The sequence below is a fragment of the Triturus cristatus genome, chromosome 4_1 (genome assembly GCF_964204655.1).
Source record: "Triturus cristatus chromosome 4_1, aTriCri1.1, whole genome shotgun sequence".
Lineage (NCBI taxonomy): Eukaryota > Metazoa > Chordata > Amphibia > Caudata > Salamandridae > Triturus > Triturus cristatus.
Genome location: NC_140585.1, coordinates 796483903 through 796509211, shown reverse-complemented (window position 1 = coordinate 796509211; position 25309 = coordinate 796483903). Strand labels below are relative to the sequence as shown.

General features: G+C 45.8%; 1 protein-coding gene across 4 annotated transcripts in view; it reads right to left on the bottom strand.

Annotated features, from left to right (window-relative positions):
• The window catches only part of NR2C1 (nuclear receptor subfamily 2 group C member 1), a 358243-nt gene that overhangs the window by 98386 nt on the left and 234548 nt on the right, over positions 1-25309 (bottom strand). For all 4 annotated transcript variants that reach the window (XM_085653389.1, XM_085653391.1, XM_085653392.1 and 1 more), the window contains 2 exons: positions 3124-3263; positions 2291-2428 (listed from right to left, as the gene is read on the bottom strand). In XM_085653389.1, the coding sequence (XP_085509515.1) occupies positions 2291-2428; positions 3124-3263 (278 nt within the window). The remainder of the gene's footprint in view (positions 1-2290; positions 2429-3123; positions 3264-25309) is intronic.

The window sequence follows — 25309 nt, the reverse complement described above, 5'->3', positions numbered from 1 at the left end:
AGGGACAAGTGTTGCTTCACCTGAGAAAAACGTGGAGGTTTTTAGCCTATCAAAGCACAACTTGCCAACATTATTCGATGTCACCACCCTTGAGTGTTCGCTGACCAGGCCGATTGATCCTAAACTCTTTGTTGTTGCTCGGGAATCTAGATTGACAACCATTTGTGTCCATAGGCCAAACCAATCTGGGGTCTAAGGAATTAAAAGAACCAATACGTATCATGGTATTTAATGTACCCACACTGAAGTGAATTAAGTGCTGCCAGTTCTCAAGGAGTGACAACACGGGAATACGGGGTGTGTTCTAATCCTTCATCTTGGCTATTCAAAGAGAGAAGTCTGTTGCACCGTTTTATTCAGAAAAATCATTTTAAGTGGTAAGAGGCATGCTCTAAATAAGGCTTCATTTCCCTAAACCTGCCAATCATTTGTTCACCAGACAAATTTTGTGTCTATGGTGTACTTCCAAAAGTCGAAACCCTGTACATACAGTTGGCAAATAAAGGAACCAGAGTAGATCAGCTTGTGAGCATATTTTTCTTACCAGGTGCCAGCCTATAATAATAAGAGGCTGGGTCTGTCAAAAACAGAAAAATAGGCAAACCTTTGTGCAAATGTTTTTGAACTACCTTTTGACGGTGTTGGGCAGTGTCCCCATTGAGCGTAATTATAAACAGAAAATGCCCAGATGAGGGGTTCTTTGTGACCACATTAGCTGTGGGAACACACAAAATAACTAACCATAACAAAGAATAACATAACCAGTCAGCAATCCTAAACTGAAAGTTACAGGCTGCCTGTTTCTCAGAATATTTATCAATTTGACAAGGATTCTTTCTTTTGAGGTTAAAGCAATTTGTTTCAAGCTACAATTGGATTTCTATATTCTGTAGCGCTTCATAGTACAACTGAAACTCAGCATAGAGACTCTACAATAGAACAGCTGCTCTTTTGCCTCTCTAGGCTACAGACGTCCCAGATTACAACCAATCCCCATCTCGGAATACTGTTTGCCATGTGCTCTGTATCGAATCATGCACTTCCTGCAACTCCCACACTTTCGGGCTTGGGTCTCACTTTTACCAGCCTTTAAGATACATCCACAACCAGGTATTACCTTTCCCTACGCACCCTCAGCTTCCCATCATATATCCCCCTACCCTCAGACCACTTGAAATTTACAATACCAATGTGTCCGCATTTCTGCCCCCACACCTACACCCCAGCCAACAACTAACTTCCTAGCTGTTATTACACTTTACAGTGGGAATATTATGAAAGAAGCTGAAAAATAAAACATTAATTTTGCAACCTAAAGTGGTATAGTACGGGGTGGGAAACAGTGCAAGTAGATGAGGAGTCTGGGAGAACAATAGAATAAATGGTATTAGAAGACTCAATCAATAACTACATATGAAACCAAAAAAAGGCTTAAGTAATCTGAATGATTACATAGTGATACTTTAGAGTGAATTATTACACAGCAGGAGGAGACCACAGATGATGTAATTCAAGCTGATCTTTAATAGCAATATTAAGTGCTACAAAGTCATTGCATACTTCGGGTATTCTTTTAGCGTGCATCTTTCAGCCAATAAAGTCAAGTATATAGCCCTTTAGTTAGGCTAAGTATTGATGACGTTTTATAAAAGGAGGGCAAGCTACTAATAAATCATTGATTATTGAAGGGACTAGTTTATTATTTTTAGTGATCCATCTCCTATAGCTCAGAGGACATTTCTCTGGTGGTGGGTTATTTTTCCTGCTTCTCAAAGAGAAGAAAAACTTGTACCGAGGGTGTGCAGTTCTCTGTCAATAAGTGCAGAGCTGTTCTATGTAATCTGGGGAGTTGAACACTAAGTATGTCAATAGAACAATTTGTTGCAATAACTATCCAACAGGGCATCACCATCACTGACATCTTGAAAAGGGACATTTCCAAGTTAGGAACCACTGTATCCAACTACATAACAATACATTGCATTGTATCTAGAGATACAGCCAGTAAACTAACAATGTGAGAAAAAAAATACATCTTTGAAAATAAAAAGGCACATTACGTATGACACAGATATGGAGACAGGTTTGCACTTCAATAAATGTAAACATTTAGTAACGGCATTCACTGACTGGAGAATGAGAAATGACTAGTGTTCATACAAGACCCCGTATATAAATTGTATTTGTTGGTAGAAATCTTCACAAACTGAGACGAGGTTTAAATTAAAGTTTCAAATCAATCTCATAAAACCATATATGCATCAATTTTTCTTGAAAGACTTAAACTTACCAGGGCTGAAGAGGACGATGGCTTTCAGGTAGGCATATTCATAACCATCAAGACTTAGCTTAACCATACTGTTGCAAAATTCTTGAAGCTTGAAAATATGGTCCATCACTAGCTTCACTCTTTCTGATGACAACTTATCTACAATAGAAACATTTTAAAACATTTATAAACCATGTTGTCCCTCTTTGCATTACCTAAGCGATACTCCTTTGCATGTCCTTCATTTTACCTGCAGTCAGAATGACATCTATTGATTCAGCTACGGAATATGGCAAAATATAAAGAGAATTTTTAACTTGTTATTCATTGAAAACATCTCAAAATAATACCATGCAGAACAGTTTGAAGAATCAATCTTGCAACCAGCCAAGTAATCATCCTTTTCTGGGAGGTGCTTTACAATGCTAATTTATTAAAAGAGACAGGAGTATAGTACATTATTCATTCCACCTACTGGAGCTACTCCTAAAATTTCTTACTAACAAGGCATATTTTACTACATGATTAATGAGCGAGCTCATCACAAAGCGGTCAGAGCCATGAAATTCTCATAACAGAGACAGGCAGATTTTACATTTAATGAAATCTCAGAGAGAAGCACACGCTTTGGGTGCTCGCTTAATGACAGGTTCCATAGCAACTGGTTTTAGTACATATGGTCCATTTCATGGGCACTAAAATGCATACACTGGTTTAAATAAACGAAACAGGTAGAGTGGCTAGTTATTAAAATAACCAGGCATAATAAAGCAAACACAAAGTATCCCAACTGACAACAACATTCTGGCAAAACAATCATTTGTACTGGCTGCATTGCAATAGACATATTTTACCTTGCTGAAGGCTACCCTGAAGGTGGTTAACAAATGCAGTTAATATGGTTGCCACGTTCATTACTTGCGCACACTGGGCTAAGCCGAGTGCAAACAGTTCATTCCAGCAGGATTTCACCAAAGATATACTGTTTTCTGTCCTGTTCAGGGAAAATAAATATTTGGTTAATACAATCATAAAGGGTAGTTATAACACAAAAAAGATTTAAATTTTTATCTATTAAGTAACGAGGAGGAAACAAGCAGGTTATTTCTTGTCTCTTTTAAGCAATTCAGGCTAAATTCTACACAAAGACATTATTTTTATATCTGTGGCACATTGTGTGCATAGACTACTTGTGTACTGATTAGACTTTTTCTGTAAATTTGATTTAACTTCCTGGTAGAAAAAGTCTACATATCCCATGCTCTCCACAGCAGTCTGGCTAACCAAGCTTGCCTTTGCTACCAGGGCACTATACATTCTACATTCTATAGTCAGTGATGCAGATTAGCAGAATATAACACATGATTTCTTGAACAGTTAACTAAGGCACAATAATATAAAATATTACAATATTCCTTAAGAAGCTATGTACAGTCTGGGTATACTTTTATATTACTTACTTGATAATTTGCTTAGTTATTGCTTTTTCTGGTGAATTATATCTTTTTCCTCCTTTATAATTTTCCTCACCAAAAACATTCTTTCCTATAAACTCATAATTTTGTTATTTGCATCTACAGTCATGCATTGTTTTGCAATTTTATCTTCTCCTTTTAATGTGTGTTTTATTGCTCTGTTTTTATCCACTTTGTCTTATCTACCGTAACTGTTTCTGCTTACCCTCATTGGTCTGGAAAACAAAATGTGCGTTTTTTCCCATTTTAAGTTTTTTGTATTCTAACTATTTGTCCAACAAGAACAATTGTCTACTGATTACTGGCATTAGCTAGCTGTATACAGTCTTTGATTACTCTGTCTTCACAACTAGCCCGATTGCTGTGGGATTGTATAAGCGTATCCTACATTTCACATATTTTCTCAATAAAACTGTACACTATCATCTAACATGATCTGGATAGCATTCTTTCCTAAAGACTTTTTCTAAGAATTAGAGTAAGTAGTGGTACACCCCCATAAATTCCATTTCTAAAGATTTAGAATGGCAATTTACCATCACAATGGCAAATCCATTTTCTCTCCTAATACATCCATAGTTCCAATTACAGTTGCAGCATGCTTGGCAAAAGATTGAGGTTTATACGAACAGTATCAGTGTTCAGTAGTTTATACGATCAGTATATGTGCTGATTAGAGCAGCTTTAGCACTGGCTAACACATGTAGCATTTTGTTGACACAATAGTTCCACATCTTTATCCAGTCCCAGCCACCAATATCAGTTACTTTAGTCATGCAATGATTCAAATGCTCCTGATAACTTTGTTCCAAAAAGCCTGCTCTCAGTTTTCTGGGTGAACTAATTTCTTTTCTCTAATAATGTCCGAATGGGGACCTGTGGTGCAAAAGACATGAACAAACATCAAAGAGTGTCAACCAGGAACTAATGAATGGGACACTGAAAAACTATGCAGAAACTCAGAGATATCAATAATGGCGGAATGACGTCACAATTTGGACTGGCGTGAGGCAGCAGATAAAGTCATTTATGAAAGTGGTAACTGTTTCAACAAATTTACTCAAATTTAGCAGTCGGGCATTGTAAAGGACCTTGGAAAATGAAGACTTAGGCCGAAGAGAGCAACCGTGGAAACATAAAAAGAGACGCACTGTAAGTTAAAAACAAAGTGGCGACCTGTATTAGATTGTTCTGTTTAAATAGAGAATTGATACCCTTTCCATGGGTAATCAGAGTATTTGATTACATGATTAAATGATAGAGCCATACATATTCCAAAATCGTAAATTTTGAGCAACTGTTGCACTGATATCTAGTTGTTACCCCTGTGTATTTTGTTGTTTTTACAACTGTATGCAACCTACATGGCTGCAATGAAATTACGTATAATCATTAACATTGATACATAATACTATACTGTTCACTTTTTTTGAGTTCTCTTTTTGCTGGCCTGTATCTGCTCAAATCACAATAATCGTTGGGCAACCCCACTATAACCATCTTGCTATTTACTGTAGCACCTCATTTTGTTTAAGAGCATCTTTCCACTCTGTGTACATTATGTCTTTTGCATCATCCCATCCAATGGCTGTTTTGTCATTTTCTTAATCTTGACCTCGTGACCTTTGACAAAACATCGACTTAGTAAATAATCACAGGCACCAGATCAGACTGCACCTTGTACTAACTGCAGATGCAGGCCACAAAAATGTCGTATGAAATCTATTGGCCGAGTACAACACTGGTATCAAGCGCCCATCCCAGACTATCAGTAGAGTCTAGACCTGCGGATAACATTTTGGGCTGTGTCTTGTCCATTACATTTTGTCTGGCAAAGGAGAACATAGGTTTGCCAAACTCCACAATCCTCTTGGAATCCTGATCCAGCTGAGTGGCGGGGATGGAATTGGAATCCTCCTTACTCGTTGAAGGAGCTTGGCTACCTGCCTACTTACCTGCGTGCAGAACAGGGCATTGACTAAGTGCCCGTGAAGGCAACAGTGGAGGCCTCAATAAAGGGGAGCAAAGGCTCAGACACTGTAGGCCTAGGCTGCAGAAATTTCATAAGAACGTTTGTTTTGGTGCGTTGACGTCAGTTACCTTTCCTGACTTTCCACAGCAGAAGCGCAGAGCCACAACGTACATGGACCACTGTTGTGGAAAACTAGGGCCCTGAAAGAAAAGTACCCTGTCCCTAGAAATCCATTCGCAGGACAGGGAGGATGGGTGGGTCGGTAAGGATCTGTGTCTGGATAGAGTCTCTACCAGAGAAGGCTTTACCAAAGGTCAGTAACTTGCTCATCTGATAGAGACTTCTAGCCACAGATGCCTTACCTTAAAATAGATACCCAGGCAATACATCCCTGGAGGTGGATATGTGGACCAATTTCACATGAGGAAGCTTTGCAGGATCAAACTAGCAAAATGCCCATCCCTACGGACCGGACTGTCCAGACAGTAATGTTTAGTAAACGTGTGAAATGAGGCCCACGTTGCTGCCTGACAGATATCCAGGACTGTGTAGGAAACTGGGATTCTCTTGCAGTAGCACCCCCCCCCCCCCTTTCCCCTCATTTTTTGCTACTAAATGTTGATTTTTGGCTCAGACAGTACACGGAGGCCTGCCAACCAGACCTCAGTGCCTGTGCTCCTCCCTTAAAACAAGGTGATGTTTGATTGTCCTACAATTTGCAAAGGACATTCGTACCCCTGTAAGTCCCTAGTAAATGGTACCCCTGGTGCCTAGGGCATGAGTGCTAAAGAAGGTTCACTTAGGGCTGCAGCATATCTTATGCCACCCTAAGGGACCCACACACACATTCAACACAGACTGCCATTGTAGGCTGCGACACATGGTGCAACCAATGTTTAAAAACCTGACATGGCACACTCCTGTGTGCCAAGCCAAAGACACTGCATGGGCTACATGCAAGTCATTCCTAAAGCAAGCAGTGGAGCCCTAAGGCAAGGTACAATATAGCACATGTGATAAAGTCTTTGCATGAGCAAATATATCCCTGTAATGTCTAGTTCCATTGCTGGATTTTACAGGAAAAACATCTTAAGGTATGTACTGGTCTAAACGAGTTTCCCAGCTACATAATGGCTGAACTGAAACCTACGGTGCTTGATATCAAACAAATTGTCTTAATAAACCCACATCTATTCCACTGATGGATTTTTTAATATATATGCACCAAGAGGAGGTACCCACAGAAAACCTACTGGTCCTCTAGTGTGCAGGCTGACTGGTTCTGTCCAGCCTGCCACCACAGACCCGTTTTTCGACCCCCTAGGAAGTGAGAGCCCTGCTCTCAGAGGTCAGAAACCATGCCTGCTCTGGCAGGAAGTGGTTACATCTCCTCCAGCAGGATGGACAATAGATTAGCATGTCAAGGCAAGGAGCTTAAAAAAACACACCGCCTTTGATACGCAAGTCTGGATTCCCCTAGACCTGGGAGATGCCACAGCCTGCCCTGAGGCCCATTTGGCACCAGGATAGGCAGGAAACCAGGATGTGTGTTGCATGCCAGGCTGGACACACCTCTAGGTTGGAAAGCCTTAAGTAAATACGGAAATAGGAATTCCACCATATTGTGTGTGGTGGACTTAGGCATTCTGCTCGGGATACCACACTCTCCGTGCTAAGTCCAGAGCCCCAACATGACTTGGGCCCGGTCATTCCTGATCTTCTTGAGAACCTGGGTAGGAGTGGCATTGGCGGAAAAGTGTACCGGAAGCCTCTACCTCTCCTAGGTGGCTGGCCCATCCCAGGAGTGACGCATCTGTCACCACGGTGAGATCTGGTTTGGGAAGAGAAAAGGGTCTGCCGCTGACTCAATCGCAGTTCGTAAGCTACCACTGGAGGTCCTTTGCAATTCCCTCCTAGATCTGGGTCATGTCGGAGAGATCTTCCTGATGCTGTGTCGACTGGAACTTCAGGTCCCGCTACAGAATCCACATATGCCAACGGGCATGTGCCACAAGCAGAATGCAGAAGGCTATAAGTTCCAACAGCCTCAGAGTAGGTCTCACTGAAATCCAGGATAAAGGCTGAAACATCGTTTTCACAGTCAGAATATCCTTGACTCGACGTTCAGGAGGATAGACCTGAAACTGCACCATGTCTAGAACTACTCCGATGAAAGAGCGCCTGAGAGGGAATCAGGTGTGACTTCGGCACACTGATAGTAAACCCCAGCGAATGCAGGAGGTCCCCCGTAGTCTGGAGGTGGGGGATGACAGCCTGGGGAGAGCCCACATTTAACAGCCAGTCGTCAAGATAGGAAAGATGGGCACCCCTGGTATCAGCAGATGAGCTGCAATCACCGCCATCACCTTGGTGAACATCCGAGAAGCGCTAGTGAGGCCAAAAGGAAGCACAGTGAACTGAAAATGCTTGTGGCCCATTGTAAACCGCAGGTAGCACCTGTGGGCAAGCAGGATGGGAATGTGAAAATAGCATCCTGCAAGTCCAACGCTACCATACAGAATCCTGGGTCCATGGTAAACAGGACCTGAGCCAGAGAGAGCATCTTGAATTTCTCCTTCTTGAGGAAGAAATTGAGAGCATAGGTCGAGGATAGCATGAAGGCTTCTAACCTTCTTGGGCACCACACAGTAGCGAGAATAGCAAATACTACCTACTTCTGGTGCTGCAACACTCTCTGGCTCCTTTGTTCAGAAGAGCTGTTACTTCCTGGCAGAGAAGCGATAGGTTGTCCTCCATCAGCTTGTCGTAAGAGGGTGGCATGGAGGGAGGGGTAGTCTCAAATGGGAGGGAGCAGCCTCTTTGTATAATCTGCAAACTTCACCTGTCCAATGCTATGGACTGCCATAGGGGCAGGTAATGGGGAATCCTGCCACCAACTGGGTGTCCATGATGATATGTGGGCAGATTAGGAGGGTTTGGAGGCTGCGGCTGCAGGAGGATGGCAGACTGACCAGACTGCTGACAACCCGACCCATGAGGCCAGTAGGAACTGCATGTGATCTGCCTGGACAGGCAGATTGAGGATGACGAGGGGCAATAGAAAGGCCCAAGGACCTGGCTGCAGCCCTGCTGTCCTTAAAGCGCTAGAGCACCGAATCTGCCTTGTCTCTGAAGAGACAGAGCCATCAAAGGGCATGTCCATGAGGGAGGACTGGACATTCCCATAAAAGCCAGGCCTCAACCAGGTGTGGCGTCACAGGGCACAGTCAACGAAACTGCTCTGCCTAGTGAGTCCCTTGTGTCAAGTCCACAACAGTTGGGGAACTTCGCTGCATCTCTTCCATTGGCAACAGCCTGTGAGAGCACAGCCCGGGCCTCCTTTGGGACTGTTTTCAGGACCTGCATAACCGTATCCCACAGCGTGTGGGAATTGCGTCCCAAACCGCATGTGGTGTTCACAGAGAGCAGTGCCGGGCTGGTGGAAGAAAGCACGTTCTTTCCAAGATTCTCACGCCTTGGATTCTCTGTCTGGGGGTGTGGCGGGGAATGTGCCAGGATTTAGGTGGGACGTCTAGGCTTGGATCACCAAGCTCTCCTTGGTAGGGTGTTGAGTGAGGAAATTTGGGTCCCCTGGAGCGGTGCGGTGGGTAATCATGCTGTTCACCGGAGCCCTTGTGTTGGGCTTGGACCAGGTCCCAAGCATGACATCATCAAATGCTCATTAAATGGAAGAAGCGGTTCTGAATGGGACACTCCTGGCTGAAGCACTTCTGTTGAAACATTAGTCTTGACCGCCACTGAGGGCAAGCTAAGGTCCAGGACTCAGCTCCCTCCTCTGTAGCCACTGTAGAGGGAAAACGCATGCGAGTATCTGGAGACGTATCCAGGTCCACTGGCTTCACCCAGGTCCCCAGTCCAGTTGTTCCTCATAAGACTGGTATTTCCCAGAGTCCAGCGATCCCTCCCAATCCTCCCAGAATCCTAGCCCATAGGAATAGGGCTCAGGCTCTGGCCCAGAAGACATGACTCCGGTCGATGTTTCTCCGGCTCTATGTCCGAGTCGGGGATGATAATGGGGATGGCGCTGGGAGCGTCGGGCCCGGGATTGGTGTCGGTGAAGGTCAAGGTGGCATGACGGCCCTGATCTGGATCCAGCTGTGCATCTTTGTGGCCCGACTGGCACTGTAGTTGCCGGCGTGGACCCAGTAGGGACCCCATCCCGAAGTCGAGGGGCCCGAAGTCAAGCCAGAGAGAATGAGCTCCCCAAAGATAAGGTGCATGGCCTCATAAAATTCACGCAATTGGGGGGGGGAGGGGTCACTCCGGCTCCTAGAAACTCAGGGAGATCGAAGCAGACCCAGATGCTGGCTCAACCACGGAGCCAGGCCTTGAAAGGTGACGTTCCCTAGTCTCTTCGGCCGACGAAGGATGCAACGTTGAAGCATGCTTCAACTGCTCCATTTCGTGGGACTTGGACTTACCCGAATGGCTTGATGACTTCGAATGCGATGATAATCTTAGGCTGGGCGACTGCTCCCTTCCTCTCGACCTGGAACATTGTGTGCTCGCTCCGCCACCAACTTGAGGGATCACTCCCTCAAGGCATTCAGGTGCATGGCGTGGCAGCTGAGGCAGGCCATACGGGTCGTGGTCCCGCTAAAAGCATCAAAGAAATACAAGGTGCGGGCCTGTCGCAGACATCTGTCGGTTACAGCCAGTCATCCTCAAAGACATCTCGGCCACACCAGGAGGTAAACCACAAAAAAAGACTGACAAAACGTTGAAAAAACCTAGTGACTAAGAGATAAGTCTTCCTGGATCTGCACTGGCTGGCACAGAAAGAAGGGGTACTGCTCACGAAAACTTTCTGGATCCAGTCTGACGCTTGGGAAATATTCTAAGGCAAGGAATCTGCGGCTAGAAGTATCTATCAGATACATTACCTTGTGCGGAACTGCATGGTGTAAAACATCTTGTTTTAGGAGGGGACATTGTTCCCCAGCACACTGGATTTTATTTAGAAGTCATCAAAAGGCCAATGAAGTTGAAGCAGAACTGTGGATCCATGTTGAAAGGCATGGAAAGAAAGGAACTGACATCAGCACGCAGGAGTGGAACTTATATGAGGCTCCGCTCCGTCACTTCAAGGGCAGCATGGAGCTGCACCACCTAGCAGCATGAAGGAGCACTGCTGAAGAAAGGTTGCCAGATCCGATGTGGCCCCTGGGGCATATTCTAAGGGGAGGTGAGGAATATGCTGTTAGAAGTGTCCATCAGAAAAATTATTCTCTGAATTTATTGTAAATGTAAGTGACAATCAATACATTGGTTTCATTAAAAAAAAGTTTTTTTGTGGCCTTCTGCTATTGCCATCTTTTCTGGTGTACCAGATTATTTACTGCATGTCAGACTAAAGTTAAGCGAAGGAAGAAGAGCGCAAGTTGCATCAGCAGGTGTAATATACAGTTTTGGACCCAATTAGCCAAACCACAATTTTTTCCTGCTAAATATTATTTTCTAAAGTAAAATTCTTGAAGATTTGCTACTCATCTCACTATGCTATAAGAAGCTAATACGTAAACTTTAGTGAATAAAAGATGAATCAGGAGTTTGCGGCTGTTTTTTAATTTTTTTTAACAATATGTCCAACACCAGGAACCGATTTTTCTCAAGTATTTAAACGCCCAAAATACCGCTAAGGATATATTACCCTATGAGCAATTATTTATTTCACTTTCACTCACAGTTCTTTACACAAATAGTTTCTACTGCTTTACCTTACTTTCTTGGTCTCAAGTCTGCATCTTCCCATTGACATTAGTGTTATGTGGATTTGGAAAGTGCAGCTAGTCACACATGAGGATATCCAGGCACTTAGGGCGAGGGCCCGAGAAGGTGGAAGGATGGAATCTTGCCATTTTTTTCTGGAGGAGCCAAGTCTTGAGCTTCTTTCAGAAGTCAGAGAGGGACTGGGTGGTTCTAAGCTGTTGCGGGATGTCATGCCAGGCTTTGGCTGAAATATGTGAGAAGGCGCTTCCCCCTCATCTAGTCTTCTCGATGCGAGGGGTGTATGCAGTAGCCCGAGAGGCCGACTGAAAGCCTCTGGTGGGTTGGTAAAAGTTGCGGCAGAGGTTGAGATATGCTGGTCGGATTTTAGGGAGAGCTTTGTAGGCGTACGTGAGTAGCTTGAATGTGCCTCTTTCTTGGACTGGGAGCCAGTGGAGTGTGTTGAGGTGCGGTGATATGTGCGTGTTGTCTAGTGTTCATCTGGATCAATTTGAGAATCTTGCATAGCAATCGCAGGATGAGGAGATGGCGTTGATCTGTTTATGCATGGGGAGGTTGGTGTGTATGATGATCCCAAGGTTCTTGGCATGATCAGTAGGTTGGGCCTAGTTCGGGAGGCAATCACAAGGCATCCCGGGGGAGTTGTTGTTTCCAAAAATGTGGACTTTGGTTATGTCTGAGTTGAGCTGGAGGCAGTTTTTCATCCATGATGCGTTGTTGCTCATGCAGGTGGAGAAGTTGGATTTGGCAGTGCTGGATCTATACTTTAGGGAGAGAATGAACTGTTTGTTGTCGCCTTATGAGATGATGCTGATGCTGTGTGATCTAATGATGTCTGAGAAGGATGCCATGTATACGATGTAGAGCGTTGGGCTGAGGGAGTAGCCTTGAAGGACCCCGCAGATGAGGTTTGGGTTCTGAAGTGTAGGGTGGTAGTTTCACATAGTGTTCTTCCTGCGATGAAGAAGAATATCCACTAAAAGGCTCACCCGTGGATGCCCAGGAGGTAAATCTTCCTGATGAGTGTTGTGGGAGACTGTGTCAAAGTCTGTGGAGCGGTTAAGGAGGATGAGGGTGACTGTCTCTCCTTGGTTGAGGATGCTTCTGATGTCATTTGTGGTCTGATTGAGATCTGTCAAGAAGTCGGTGGACAGAGAGTTGAAAGTTGATGGCCTTCTCCATGACTTTGGTTGGGAAAGGTAGTGAGATGGGTTGCTGTGGGTGTTGGCATTCACCAATTGCTTCTTCAACAGGGCAGTGACTTCTGCATTTTTCCAGTTTGCTGGGAATGTGACAGAGGTTAGAGAGGAGTTGATGACTGTGGTGAGAGCAGGGGCGATGATGGTGCTTCCTAGGTTGTAGATGAAGTGTGGGCAGGGCTCCGAGGGGGCTTCTGATCGGATGGTTCTCACCAAAACAGTGATGTCTTTGTTCGAGAGGGGCTTCCAGTTGATGATCTTCTGTTTGGTGGTGGAGTTCGGATGGTTGATAAGGTTCGGGTTGGCTGGCTGAGCGTCTAATTTGTTGTAGATCTTAGGGATCTTCTGGTCAAAAAGGTTAGAGAGGTCATCACAGTGTTTGGGATAGGGTGATGTCACTGTTTGGCTACTGCGGGACTTGGGAACTCCTTGATGATGGGAAAGAGTTCTCTCCAGTTGTTTGAGCTGGCTTCGAGTCCGAGGGCTAGGGCTCTTTTCTTTGTGTCTTGTAGTTGCTTGTGAAAGTGGTTGTATGCAAGTCTTACTGTGGCCTTTTTGTTGAGTCTCCATTTTCTTTTGAGCTATTTGCAGCGTATGGAATTCCTGAGGTAATTCGTGTAGCAGTTGAGACATTTGTTGTTCGTTTTGGTGCTGATATGGTGGAAGTAATGTGGTTGGCGCAATCGGTGATCCATCCATTTAAGATTTTAGTGTTATCAGGGTTTCCACTGTGGCTGGAGATGATTTTTCTAATAGGATCTGGATTCATTCTTTTTCAGGTACTTTAACCCATTGTCGTGAAGGTGCACTGGGATTATTAGGAGGGGTGACTCTGTGGAAGGGTCTCCTGACATGGACAAAGTAGTGGTCTGACCATGTGAGCGGTGTTATGTGGGTGGTGGTGATCCTGTTGTTGGAGGAGAAGATTGTGTAGAAGGTATGGCCTACTGTGTGGATTTGTCTATGGACTAGCCAATGTTGCTGATGCTTCCGAGGAGGGCTGTGGAGTTGGGGTCTGTGTTGTCTTCCAGATGGAAGTTGAGGTGTCAGAGGAGGATGCAGTTGCTTGATCTAAAGGAGAGGGGAGAGATGTAGTCCGCAATGTGGTTGCAGAATTCCGCTCAGGGGACTGGTGGATGGTAGGCAAGGGTTCACTTTAGGGTGATGGTGTTGTCCATTCGTGTTTCGAAATTTAAGTGTTCCATTGGGTACGTGTTTAATTTTGTGGAGGTGGTGCAGTTGAATATGGTCTTGGTGTAAGATACTGTAGGCAGTGGGATTGCTGCGGCAATGTCAGGGTTGGATGCTAGGTTTAGCAAAGTTTCGGTCAGGAAGAGAAGGTTGGGTGCATTGCTCATTAGGAGGTCCCAGATTTCTTTGGACTGTTTACAGAGTGAAGGGACGTTAAGGAGCATAGCAAACAGATGGTGTGTGGTGGTGGTAGTGTTGTGCATTGGTTATTTGGTGCCATTTGTTGGTTGCTTGGTGACGGCGCTTCAGGTGTCGCAGTTGGAATTGCAGTAGGCCCGGGAATAATGTACTACTGTGGTGCAGGGAGATGCGCTGTAGCAGTGTGAAGGCTGGTGTATGGTGTGGAGGCAGTGGAGGATGGCGGAGGAGTAGAGGCGACAATCGTTGGCTCCAGTGTCTGCAGCAGCTGTGACAGTGGTCTTGCAATGGATAGTGTGGGGGACAGGGTTTCTGGCACTGGGCGAAGGTCAAGTGCATGCGGGATGGACTTTGGTGCGCCATCGGCACCCCATCAGTACAGTCGCGCAGCACCCTGCATTAAGTAGGTCATGGGGTGGGCGGGGCTTTTTATTTACTTTCAATTCAAGCTACACGGTCAAACCCTTGTCCTTCAATCTATCGCAACACAAACTTACATCATGTTGCATTTCCTTCAAACGACAGATCAGAATGTCATCCTAGGAAAAAAAGTACACCGGTGTTGTCCTGATACACCTTTTGCAATAGCCTATGGAATATTGCTGAGGCAGACATTAGTCCAAATGGCAATGTATATATGGTAGGCCCCAAACAGTGTTACAAATGGAATCACATGAGGTTGCTAATAAACCTAGAGCGAACCAATTTGACTTTTCCTGACACCAGCATTTCATTTATGTTGGGTAGTGGCTGTCTATCAAACCAGATGGTGTATTGAGATAAAAAGGTCAACCCACACCCTTTTTGTGTTATCTGATTTGCAGAATATAAAGACTAGTTAGAACCACTCGGATACCTCAAGCCTTTAATTATGCACACTTTACACAGTATGTCAAGTTCCTTATTTTGTTTAGTAACTTTTTTTTTACTGAAATATACTTCATGGCAAGGGGCACACATGCCAGCAGACATAATAGCATTTAGTAGGGACAACATAACATGAGTTATGGTAATAACTTTTTTGAATTGCTTTCTCAAACATCAGCACATTTCTACTAGTATGGGCTTTAGGTACAGCATGCCTGCATAATACAATACTGTGCTTAAAATCCTCTAGTTTTCTCTATTTTCCATTGACTACTCTGATATTTTTTCACCCAACAATCAATCTACGTATATTTCTACCAACAATATTGGTTCTTTTACTTCAGGGTTCTATTCCATATCAAAATCCTCCTGGTGCCATTTTTGAGGAAGTGTCAATTTCAGCTATTGCTAGATAGGAAATGTTGATGACCTATGGCAGGAAACATAAACGTGACAGTTAACTACACACCGGCGTCCGCATCGAAGCACACTCTTCTCAATCACATGTTTGAACATGTGTAATGGTCTGGCTAGGTAAACAGTGACTGCTCGATAATGTATCCAAAATGTCCTCCCTTAAAGACTGAAAATGATTGGCCCTCCAATATTTAATATTCTATCAGTCAGTGTACTCTGAATGCAAGAACAGTTGTGGGTTTATGCAAATATTCTGTATTTTGGACACTGGGCAAATGGTATTTACACTATGGAGTGAAGTCTTGAAGATGCACTCACCGCTACTCATGGTGTCAATGACACCTTGAACTGCACTTTACGTTTGTCTCACTTTCATATAAATTAAATATTTTTCAGTCACCTTGTAATGAAGCCTACGTATATAGGGAGAGTTGGGGAGAGGAAATGAAGAGTGAATAACTAGCCTCTTGGTTAGAGGGGAAGGGTTCGGAGGAGACAGTGGAGGAATTTTTATGTGTGGGGGAGATTGCACATTTTTCTGTCTGTGCTGTGCATACAGTTTTGTGCCGTCAAAAAACAAAAATATTTTTATAATAAAATATGCTTTATGATTCCAATTATAGATCCTATCGCACATGTGATAAAGAGGTCTGGCACTTGTCGCCACTACAGCAAATAGACTTGTTCTGTAATGTGGATAAATAAGATTTATTCTCCAGTTGCAAATCTTCCTGGTAGATAGTGGCCAGATATAACATGATAGCAACAGCCATAGGACAAGCTACCTCGGCTACATTCCATATTCTGTGATACACATAAGCTTCCCATATTAGGTGGTTTTCATGATGTGTACCTGGAGAGTCTAAGGTGATTACAGGAAATGATTAGGTTTGGAAGGGCAATGTTTGCACTTACTGTTAGGTGTTGAACTTACAGCTCAATCCAACAAATACAATGTTCCAAGATTTGAACGGTATGTGTGTCAAATCTGGTCACCTTGTTGAAATACCTGTTTGTTTGTTCAACAAAACAACTCTGAATGCTTGGATGGCAATGCTGGGTAGTTTGGAAGCTGCTCTGTTTGTGGCACCCTGCCATCATCAAAAGTGTTGTGGCGATGCAGCTGATTGGTTGAAGAGTGACATAAGAGTAGAACAGGAAGGCACCAGATAAGGACAGTTAATGCTTGACTACTGTTTCACTCTCTGGTGTGTCGTCAGGGAAGCTATAGAAGCAGCATAACATTTGTACTACAGCTTCATACATTTTAGGGCAGTAATTGATTTAGTATACAGATATTTTGTAGTGCAAACTCCTCGGTTGGGGTGTCCCACTGTGTGTGTTGCAAACAGTTAAACTGCAAAGTAATAATTGGGCAAATGTTGTTATGGCCATTAAGAGACTTTTAACCCACAAAATTCATTTGAATAAGGGTTTGTGCCATGGATATGATTTTACCAGGAGTGGCTGCGCTCATGGCAGAGTGGTGTGGCAGGAGAGTGGGAACGACAAAAAAAAAAAAAAAACAATGTACCTTCTCCTCCTGGTCGCCGGTCTTCTCCTTTCTACTGAGACGCCAAGACTCCGCTGCGGCCAATCCCAGCGTTCTCTCATACACGAGAGAAGCACTGGGAGTGGCCTGAGTGGTCTTGTTTTCTGCTCCAAAGGAGACTATTCTCGCCACCTGGCAATGGAGCTTAAGTTGAGGAGATGCCAGTGCGCATGACAGTTTGGCTGTCCTGAGACAGCTGGCTAAACTTTCATGCGCACAGAGATTCTCGACTTGGGAATTCCAATGTGCAATAGTTTGGACACTGCACATTCTCTGTGGTGGCAAAAAGATTGAGACAAAGTTCTGAGCATAGCAGCCATTTGTGATTCTCTAGGCAAAAGATCTTGTCAGGTGTCGTATCACCAGGGAGCTGCCCTGAGGATTCAGCCAGTTCCAAACGCCCGGAGCCTCCCGTCATTGGAGCCAAAACTTCACCCCGTTCTGCTTGCTACAGTACCACACTGCAGTAGTGTCTGTAAGAACCTGCACCTGTTCCCTTTTGATGGACGGAAGCAAAGCCTTTAGAGCAAGCAAATCACCCCCAACTCCAACAGGTTGCTGTGGAGGTATGTTTCCACCAGAATTCACTGGTCTCCAACTCTCGCAGATGCCCTCCCCTACTGAGCAACAAGGCATCTGTTAAGACCATTCAATATGGGTGAGACAGGGAGACTGTCTGCCACCCAGTCCAGCAATCACCACTGCAAATATTTGCGGTCTTCTCCGACACCTGGAAGGAATTGGAGACGTTTCCTGGTGCGAAGCCCACTGAGACTTCAGATTCCCACTGCATAGGCAACCTGTTGTGTTCCACTAGCAGGATGCAGTAGACCACCATCAATTGCGTAATTGGGTAGGTTGTTGCCCCTGGGGGCCTGGACACTGTCGCCTGAATTCCCAACTTCTACCACGAAAGGTCTGTTGCAGTGGCAAAATCTGTCATGGTCTCTGCTGTACCCCTCTTGTAAAACCTCGAAAGGGCAATATTGCTGTAGAAACTGCCATATGGGTGGTGCAAGGTCAAGAAAGAGCACTGTTGTCTTGTCTTCTTTAAAGTGCTCTAATGCAGTCTGCCTTGTCTCCGAGGAGACAGGTACCATCAAATGGCATGTCCATGACAGACTGTTGGGCATTACTAGAGAAGCCCATGTATCTTATCCATGCATGGTGCCTAAGCACCACGCTAGTATCAACTGCCCTACCCAGACAGTAAGTCGTGTGCAGGCCCGACTGGATTAGTACTTCGCTGCGTCAGGCATCCTGAATTATTTGTTTGTGATTGGCCCAAAGGCCGTCTGGGACTATGGGCAAGATATTGATCACCATGTTCCACAACACTTTGAGTAACAACCCACGAACCAACCAAAATGTACGAATCTGAGGGCATGGCTGGCAGACGAGAAGATCAGTTTCTCAGAATCCCTCTGTACATTTTGACTATATGTCCGGTGGAGTGGCCGGAAATGCATTTGGTTTAAGCTGTCTGAGGACACCTAAACCACAAGAATCTCTGGTGTTGGTTGCCGCAGGAGGAAAGGTAGGTTCCCCTGAGCAATCTGGGATGGATCCACCAGCGAAAACCCTACTGGACCCTCCTTAGATCCATGGGGCCAAAAAGCGTGACAGAGGGCTCCTAAAGGGTACCTGACGTCCAGGAATCTTCTCTTGATGAGAGTAGTGGTAAGAAGGGGAGCCATGTTTGGACTTCTTGCGTTTTTTCTACATGGACTTACCTGAGAATTTGGACTGGGATGAGGACCTCTCCCTGGAACAGCCTCGGGACAGAGAATACATACGAGTCCTCACCTTAAACCAGGAAATCTGTGGTGCTCGGCGATGTATAGTTTGGCCTTGAGGTCCCAGATGGCCTTCAGATTCATCCAAACGCCTTTGCTGCATGATTTCAAGTCATGCTAGAAGCCGACACACCAGAGGCTAACCTTGTGAGGGTCTGTAACTGACATCTGTTAATGGCAAACCTTGAGATTTTGAAGCCTGTCACTTTTGGGGGTAACATGTTCCTTGCACACTTGAAAAATGTTTGGAATTATCTTCTGTCAAGTGAAATAAAGGGAATGAGCTCGGGATCCGCACAAGAAGGTGCAGAAAGAAAAGAAATGACATTGATGCGCAGAGGTAGCAGACATATTGTGTCCCAAATGTCACTTTCAGGTCAGGATGAAACTGACTTGGAGCTGCAGGATGCCCTTTACCAGCGCACAAGGGAATTGCTGAGAATTTTTTTTTTTACAGATGTAGTCTGGCACCTAGGGGTATTCACAAGGTGATGAATCTGAGTTTCCATCAGTAAAAAAGAGCTGTTAAAAGAAGACGTCTACATATTACTAAGAGGAGTCGTCGTAACTGTGCCATGGATGCAGGACTTAGATGAGGAGATATGGCCTAGAGTACCTAAGTAGCCATCAAATGTTTTAAAAATGAAAGTCCTAAGTTTAAACAGACATTCCCTTGAGTGATGCACCTTAACATCCAGGTAATTTGCCATCACCTAGCATCTCAACTGCTTCAGCTACAAAAATGTAAGTATTTGCAAGCAGGCTAGTGTCTATACTTAGCCTATGCAAGAGCTACTGCTTTTTCCAATGCGTTTTAACCATGCCGTTAGTGGCGTAGAGGCGAGTGGCGTGGAGTGTCATAGACTGGAATGTTGAAGACAAGTGAAGTGGCAGAGTGTCATGTACTAGAGTGGCGTGGAGTCGTATAGAGTGGCGTACAGTAGAGTGACGTAAAGTGAATTGGTGTAGAGTGTTGCAGAGAATAGTGCCATAGAGGGCAGTGGTGCAGAGTGCACTGGCAAAGAATTCAGCAGCGTACAATGCCGCATGGTACATTGGAGTGGCGCAGATTAGAGTGTTGCATAGTAGAGTGCAGTAGTGCAGAGTAGAGTGTGTAAAGTGCAGTAGCGTAAAGGGGTGCTGAGAGGAGTGCCATAGAGTGGTGCAGAGAAGAATATAGTGTTGTAGAATGGAGTGCTGCAGAGTGCAGTGCCATATAGTGGTGTGATGTTAAGTAAAGTGCCGTAGATGCAGCATCCAAGTGGTGCAGAGGCATAGAGTGGTGCAGAGTAGAGTGGCGTAGACTGGTGCAGAGTAGAATATTGTTTCGTAGAGTTTAGTGGTGTAGATTTGAGTGCTGCAAAGTGAACGGGGTAGAGTAGAGTGGCAAAGAGTGCAAAGGCATAGAATGCAGTAGAGCAGCATAGAGTGCTGAAGAGTAGAGTGCACTGGTGTAGAGTGTATCGGAGTAGAGTGTTGAAGGGTATATTGATGTGGAATGCAGGGATATAGATTTCAGTGTCATACAATGAAGCATTGTAGAATGCAGTTGTGCAGATTGGAGTGGGCCACAGTAGAGTGCAGTAGTGTGGAGTGGTGCAGAGTAGAGTGGCAGAGTGCAGTGGCGTAGAATGTAGTGGTTTATAGTAGAGTGGTGCTGAGTAGAGTGGCGTAGAGTGTAATGTTGCAGAGTAGAGTGCAGTGGCGTAGAGTAAAGTGGTGTGAAGTAGATTATTTCAGAGTAGAGTAAAGTGGAGTGGTGCAGGGTAGAGTACAGTGGTGTAGAGTAGAGTGGTGTAAAGTGTAATGGTGTACAGTAAAGGGGTTTAGAGTGCAGTGGTGCAGAATAGATTAGACTGGCATACAGTGGACTGGCGAACAGTGCAGGGGTAGAGAATTGACTGTTTCAGAGTAGAGTGCATTGGAGTATAGTGGAGCAGTGCAGAGTAGATTGGAGTGGCCCAGATTGGTGTGGAGTAGAGTGCAGTGGTGTGGCACAGAGTAAAGTGGTACAGAGTAGAGTGCAGTGGCACATGGCAGTTGCGCAAAGTGCAGTGGTGTAAAGTGGAGTGGTGCAGAGTACAGTACAGTGGTATGAAGTGGTGCAGAGTAAAGAGGAAAGGGGTAGAGTGGAGTATGCATGGTGTGGTAGCACACTGCCATTACAGACAACACATTTTCAATTGAAAAGACTATTACATTTGCACAGACAAATCTGCCAAAACTCTACAGCGAACAAATGATAATGTGCGGAAATGGCATCATCTAGGGTACTAATTTATTTTGATCACATTAAAGTATTTGTTTCCAACAAACTTCAGAATTAACAAAAAAATATGCTTCATGTGCGCGTTCCAAATTTTGACATATTCTGAAATACTTGCACATTTCATTTAAATGTTGTGTGCTGGGGAAAAAAACGATCCCACCCCTAGTATCTAGCAAGATTATCACATAAAACCTCTCAGTTTGAAAAGACCAAGCTCACCGAAGGATAAAGCCTGACATTAGACCTCTGTTTTTGAATGCACAGCAAATGTGACAGGATAAGAACAAGTTTACACAAAGGAGCACTTGTGGAAGAATAGAAGGGGAGTAGGTATGAGAAGGCTTTTCTCCTTGGGAGGGAAGCACTCACGATGGACAGCCTAAAGCAAATAAAGTCAGTAGATAGAAAGCCAAAAACGAAAAGTTTCTTACCTGTCGGTGTAGTTTTGCAGCTTGAAGATCTTTCTGGATTCACTATGCTGTGCATTATTCCGCGATCTTGTGGTTGGGTCCGGATTCGTAGTCTTTTTTTTTTTTTTTTTTTTTTTTTTGTAGCCCAGGTGGGCGGCGACGACCACCATTTGGTGCACCTTCCGTGACGTCGTCGTGCTTCCTGCGGAAGTCCCACCTTTGGGGCGCCATCTTCGGGTTCTTTTTTCCCTCATTTTTTTTTTTTTTTACCCTAGGCGATTGCTTAATCCTTTTGTCCATTTTCTGAACGTTTCCATTTCTTTGATCTTTTCCATTTTACCCCCCTTCCTCCAGCCTCATCTTCCTGGCGGAGGTGGGTGGGTTCGCTAGTGAATCCAGAAAGATCTTCAAGCTGCAAAACTACACCGACAGGTAAGAAACTTTTCGTTTTGCAGCGTGAATCTTTCTGGATTCACTATGCTGTGCATAGACTTTGTAGCGGTTTTCCTAATTTTGTGGTGGCTGGGTGGAAGATGATCGTTGGTCGTTGAAAATGTGTTGTAGCACCTTCTGTCCGACCTGTGCTTCCTTATTCATCTGAATGTCCACGCAGTAGTGTTTTGTGAACGTGTGCACAGATGCCCAAGTTGCAGCCAGACAAATGTCTTGGATGGGCGTGTTTGCCAGGAAGGCAACGGTGGCCCCCTTCTTCCTTGTGGAGTGAGCCTGGGGCCCCTCCACTAGCTCCTGTCCAGCCTGTTTGTGACAGAATTGAATAGTGAGGGCAATCCACCTAGCGATGTTGCCCTTGGTCACTGGTCTACCCATGAAGCTAGTAGCAAAGGACACAAACAGCTGCTTCGACTTCCTGAGTTCCTTGGTTCTTTCAATGTAGTGCATCACCGCTCTCCTGGCATCGAGGGTGTGCAGTGCCCTTTCTGCGTTTGTAGTCGGGTTTTGGAAGAAACTTGGTATCTGGATACTCTGATTCATGTGGAACGCCGACACTACCTTGGGCATGAAGTGTGGGTCCGTCCTCAGGACTACCCTGTCTTTGTGAATTTGAATGTAGGGTTCCTGTAGCGTTAGTGCCTGAAGCTCGCTCACCCTGCGTAGTGAGGTTATGGCCACTAGAAAGGCAGTTTTCATCGTCAACATTTGCAGAGTGGCCTTGTGAATGGGTTCAAACGGCGCCTTCATGAGCTCCGTCAGAACCACGTTTAAATTCCATGCCGGCGGCGGCAACCTTTTCGGGGGGGCCATTCTTTTGGCTCCCTCCATGAATCTCTTCACCACCTGCGAGGTGAAGAAACTCGTACCCTTCTCACCTCTGGTGTAGGCAACGATCGCTGCTAGGTGTACCCTTAGGGAGCTCGAGCAGAGGTTACTCTTTAGAAGGTGTGTGAGGTACCTCAGCACAGTTGAGTCTCTTGTCATTCTGTTTTGCAGGCCTTGTTTCCTGCACCACACCGTGAATCTTTTCCATTTTGCGCTGTAGCATTTTCTTGTAGTTGGTTTCCTTGCCTCCCGTAGCACTCGCATAGTGCTCTGAGGCAACCTTAGGTGCGCGAACTCTAGGTCTTCAGGAGCCATGCTGCCAGGTTGAGGGTCTCTGGCTCTGGGTGCAGGACCTCCCCGTTTTGCATTGAGAGCAGGTCTTTTCTCCTCTCGAACCTGTACGGATTGCCTTGCGCCATTTCTTGAATTTGTGAGAACCATGTCTGCCTCGCCCACTGCGGGGCCACTAGGATTAGAGTCATGTTGCTGGTCCTGCACTTGCTGAGCACTGTGTGCAACAGGGGTATCGGTGGAAAGGCGTAGGCAAATGTCCTCGACCAGCGTATCCATAGGGCATTCCCCTGGGATTGCTGATCTGGTTCCCTGGACGCGAAGCTTTGGCATTTTGCATTTTGGCGTGTTGCAAATAGGTCTATTGTGGGAGTTCCCCATCTCCGGAAAAGCTTCTTCGTTTCCTGGCCATTGAGCTCCCACTCGTGAGATGCAGAGGTCTGCCTGCTTAGCCAGTCTGCCTCCACATTGTCCTTCCCCGGTAGGTGAATTGCCAGTAGATCTATCCTGAGAGGTATGGCCCATCTCCAAATCTCCTGAGCCAGAGAGGAGAGAGGGAACGACTGTGTCCCCCCCTGCTTGTTGATGTAGAACATTGCCGTGGTGTTGTCCGTTTGGACCAACACCCTCTGGTTGTACAGGTGCCTCTGGAATGCCTTCAGGGCTAGTAGGATTGTCTTCAACTCGAGGTAATTGATATGGCGAACCGCATCTGCTGGAGCCCACAGACCCCTCACTCTGAGGTTGTCCATGTGTGCCCCCCATCCCTTTTGCGATGCGTCCGTGGTAATGGTCATTGTTGGGTTTGGTGGTGTCAGGCTTCTCCCTGCTGTCATGTTGTCTCTGTTCCACCAAGTTATCTCCTCCTGCACTGCGTGCGTAACAACCACTAGATCCTCCCAACTTCCGTTTGCTTGTGACCATTGCTGTTGTAGCCATTCCTGGAATGGTCTCATGTGCAAGCGTACATTCGGCACTAGCTGGATACACGACGCCATCATCCCCATCAATTTGCTCACCGCCCTCACTGTCAGAGCTCGCCCCTTCTGGTAGAGCCGCGTCTCCTTCAGTAGGGCATCTGTCCTCCTGTCGCTGGGCACCACGGTGCCGCACAGGGAGTTGATTTTTGCCCCCAGGAAAATCTTCACCTGCTCCGGTTCCATCGACGACTTCCCCCAGTGGATTGAGAACCCCAGGTTCGTGAGAGTGTCTGTTACGCGTTTTGCGTGCGCTGCGCACTTTTCGCGCGAGTTTGCCTTGACCAGCCAGTCGTCTAAGTAGGGGTAGACGTGTATCCCCTGTTTTCGTAGGTGGGCCGCGACCGCCGACAGGCATTTTGTAAAAACCCTTGGTGCTGATTTTAATCCGAATGCCAGGGTTGTGAACTGGTAGTGTTCCTGGTCGATGTTGAACCTTAGAAGTCCCTTGTGTCTTCTGTTTACTGGGATGTGCAGGTAGGCATCTTTGAGGTCCACGGTGACCATGAAGTCTCCGTGTCTTATTTGGGGCAGCACCTCCTGCAGCGAAGTCATCTTGAACCTTTGCGTTCTGACGAACTTGTTTAGGTATCGCAGGTCTAGGATGGGTCTGAGGCTCCCGTCTACCTTCGGGACCACGAAGTAGTTTGAGTAGACCCCCTTGTTGCGTTCTCTGAACGGCACTGGCTCTATGGCTTCCTTTTGTAGAAGCTTCCGTGTTTCTTCTCTGAGTAGGGTCAGTTCTTGTTCCGATCTTTGCCTTCCCCTTGGCTTCCTGTTTGGCGGTTTCCTTTCCAAATCTACGCAGTACCCGTACTGCATGATGTTCAGTATCCACTTGTCTGTGGTTATACGCTGCCACTCGTGAAGGTAGAGTCTCAGCCTTCCGCCTACTGGTGTTGTATGCTCGTAGGCTTCTGATCCTTCTCTCCCCCTCGATGTTACTGTTTCGCGCCTCACCCTTGGGGGCATGTCGAGGGTAGGCGTCCTCCTGCGTGCAGAGTCACTTTGATGAGGGCTGCTCCCCCCCTCTCCTTCTCTGGCCACGTCCGTTCCCTCTCCCGCGAAAGGACTGGCCCCGGGGCTGGTACTGCCAGTTTTGCTTCTGCTGACCCTGTCCGTGACCTTCACCCTGCTGACCCTGCTGGAACATCTGGTGCGACGGGCCCTGCTGGTTTCCTCCCCTACCGTAGGGTCTCCTTGAGGGGTTGCCTCGCCTCATTCCTCTGTGCTGTAGGGCCCCCATGGACCTCGCCGTTTCGTTATCTCTTTTTAGCTGGGTGAGCTTCTCGTCAACTGTTGCTCGTAACAGTGTCTCTCCGTTGAAGGGGGTGCTAAGGATGTTGTTCTGCACCTCCGGTTTGAATCCCGAGATTCTTAACCATGCATGCCTTCTCTCG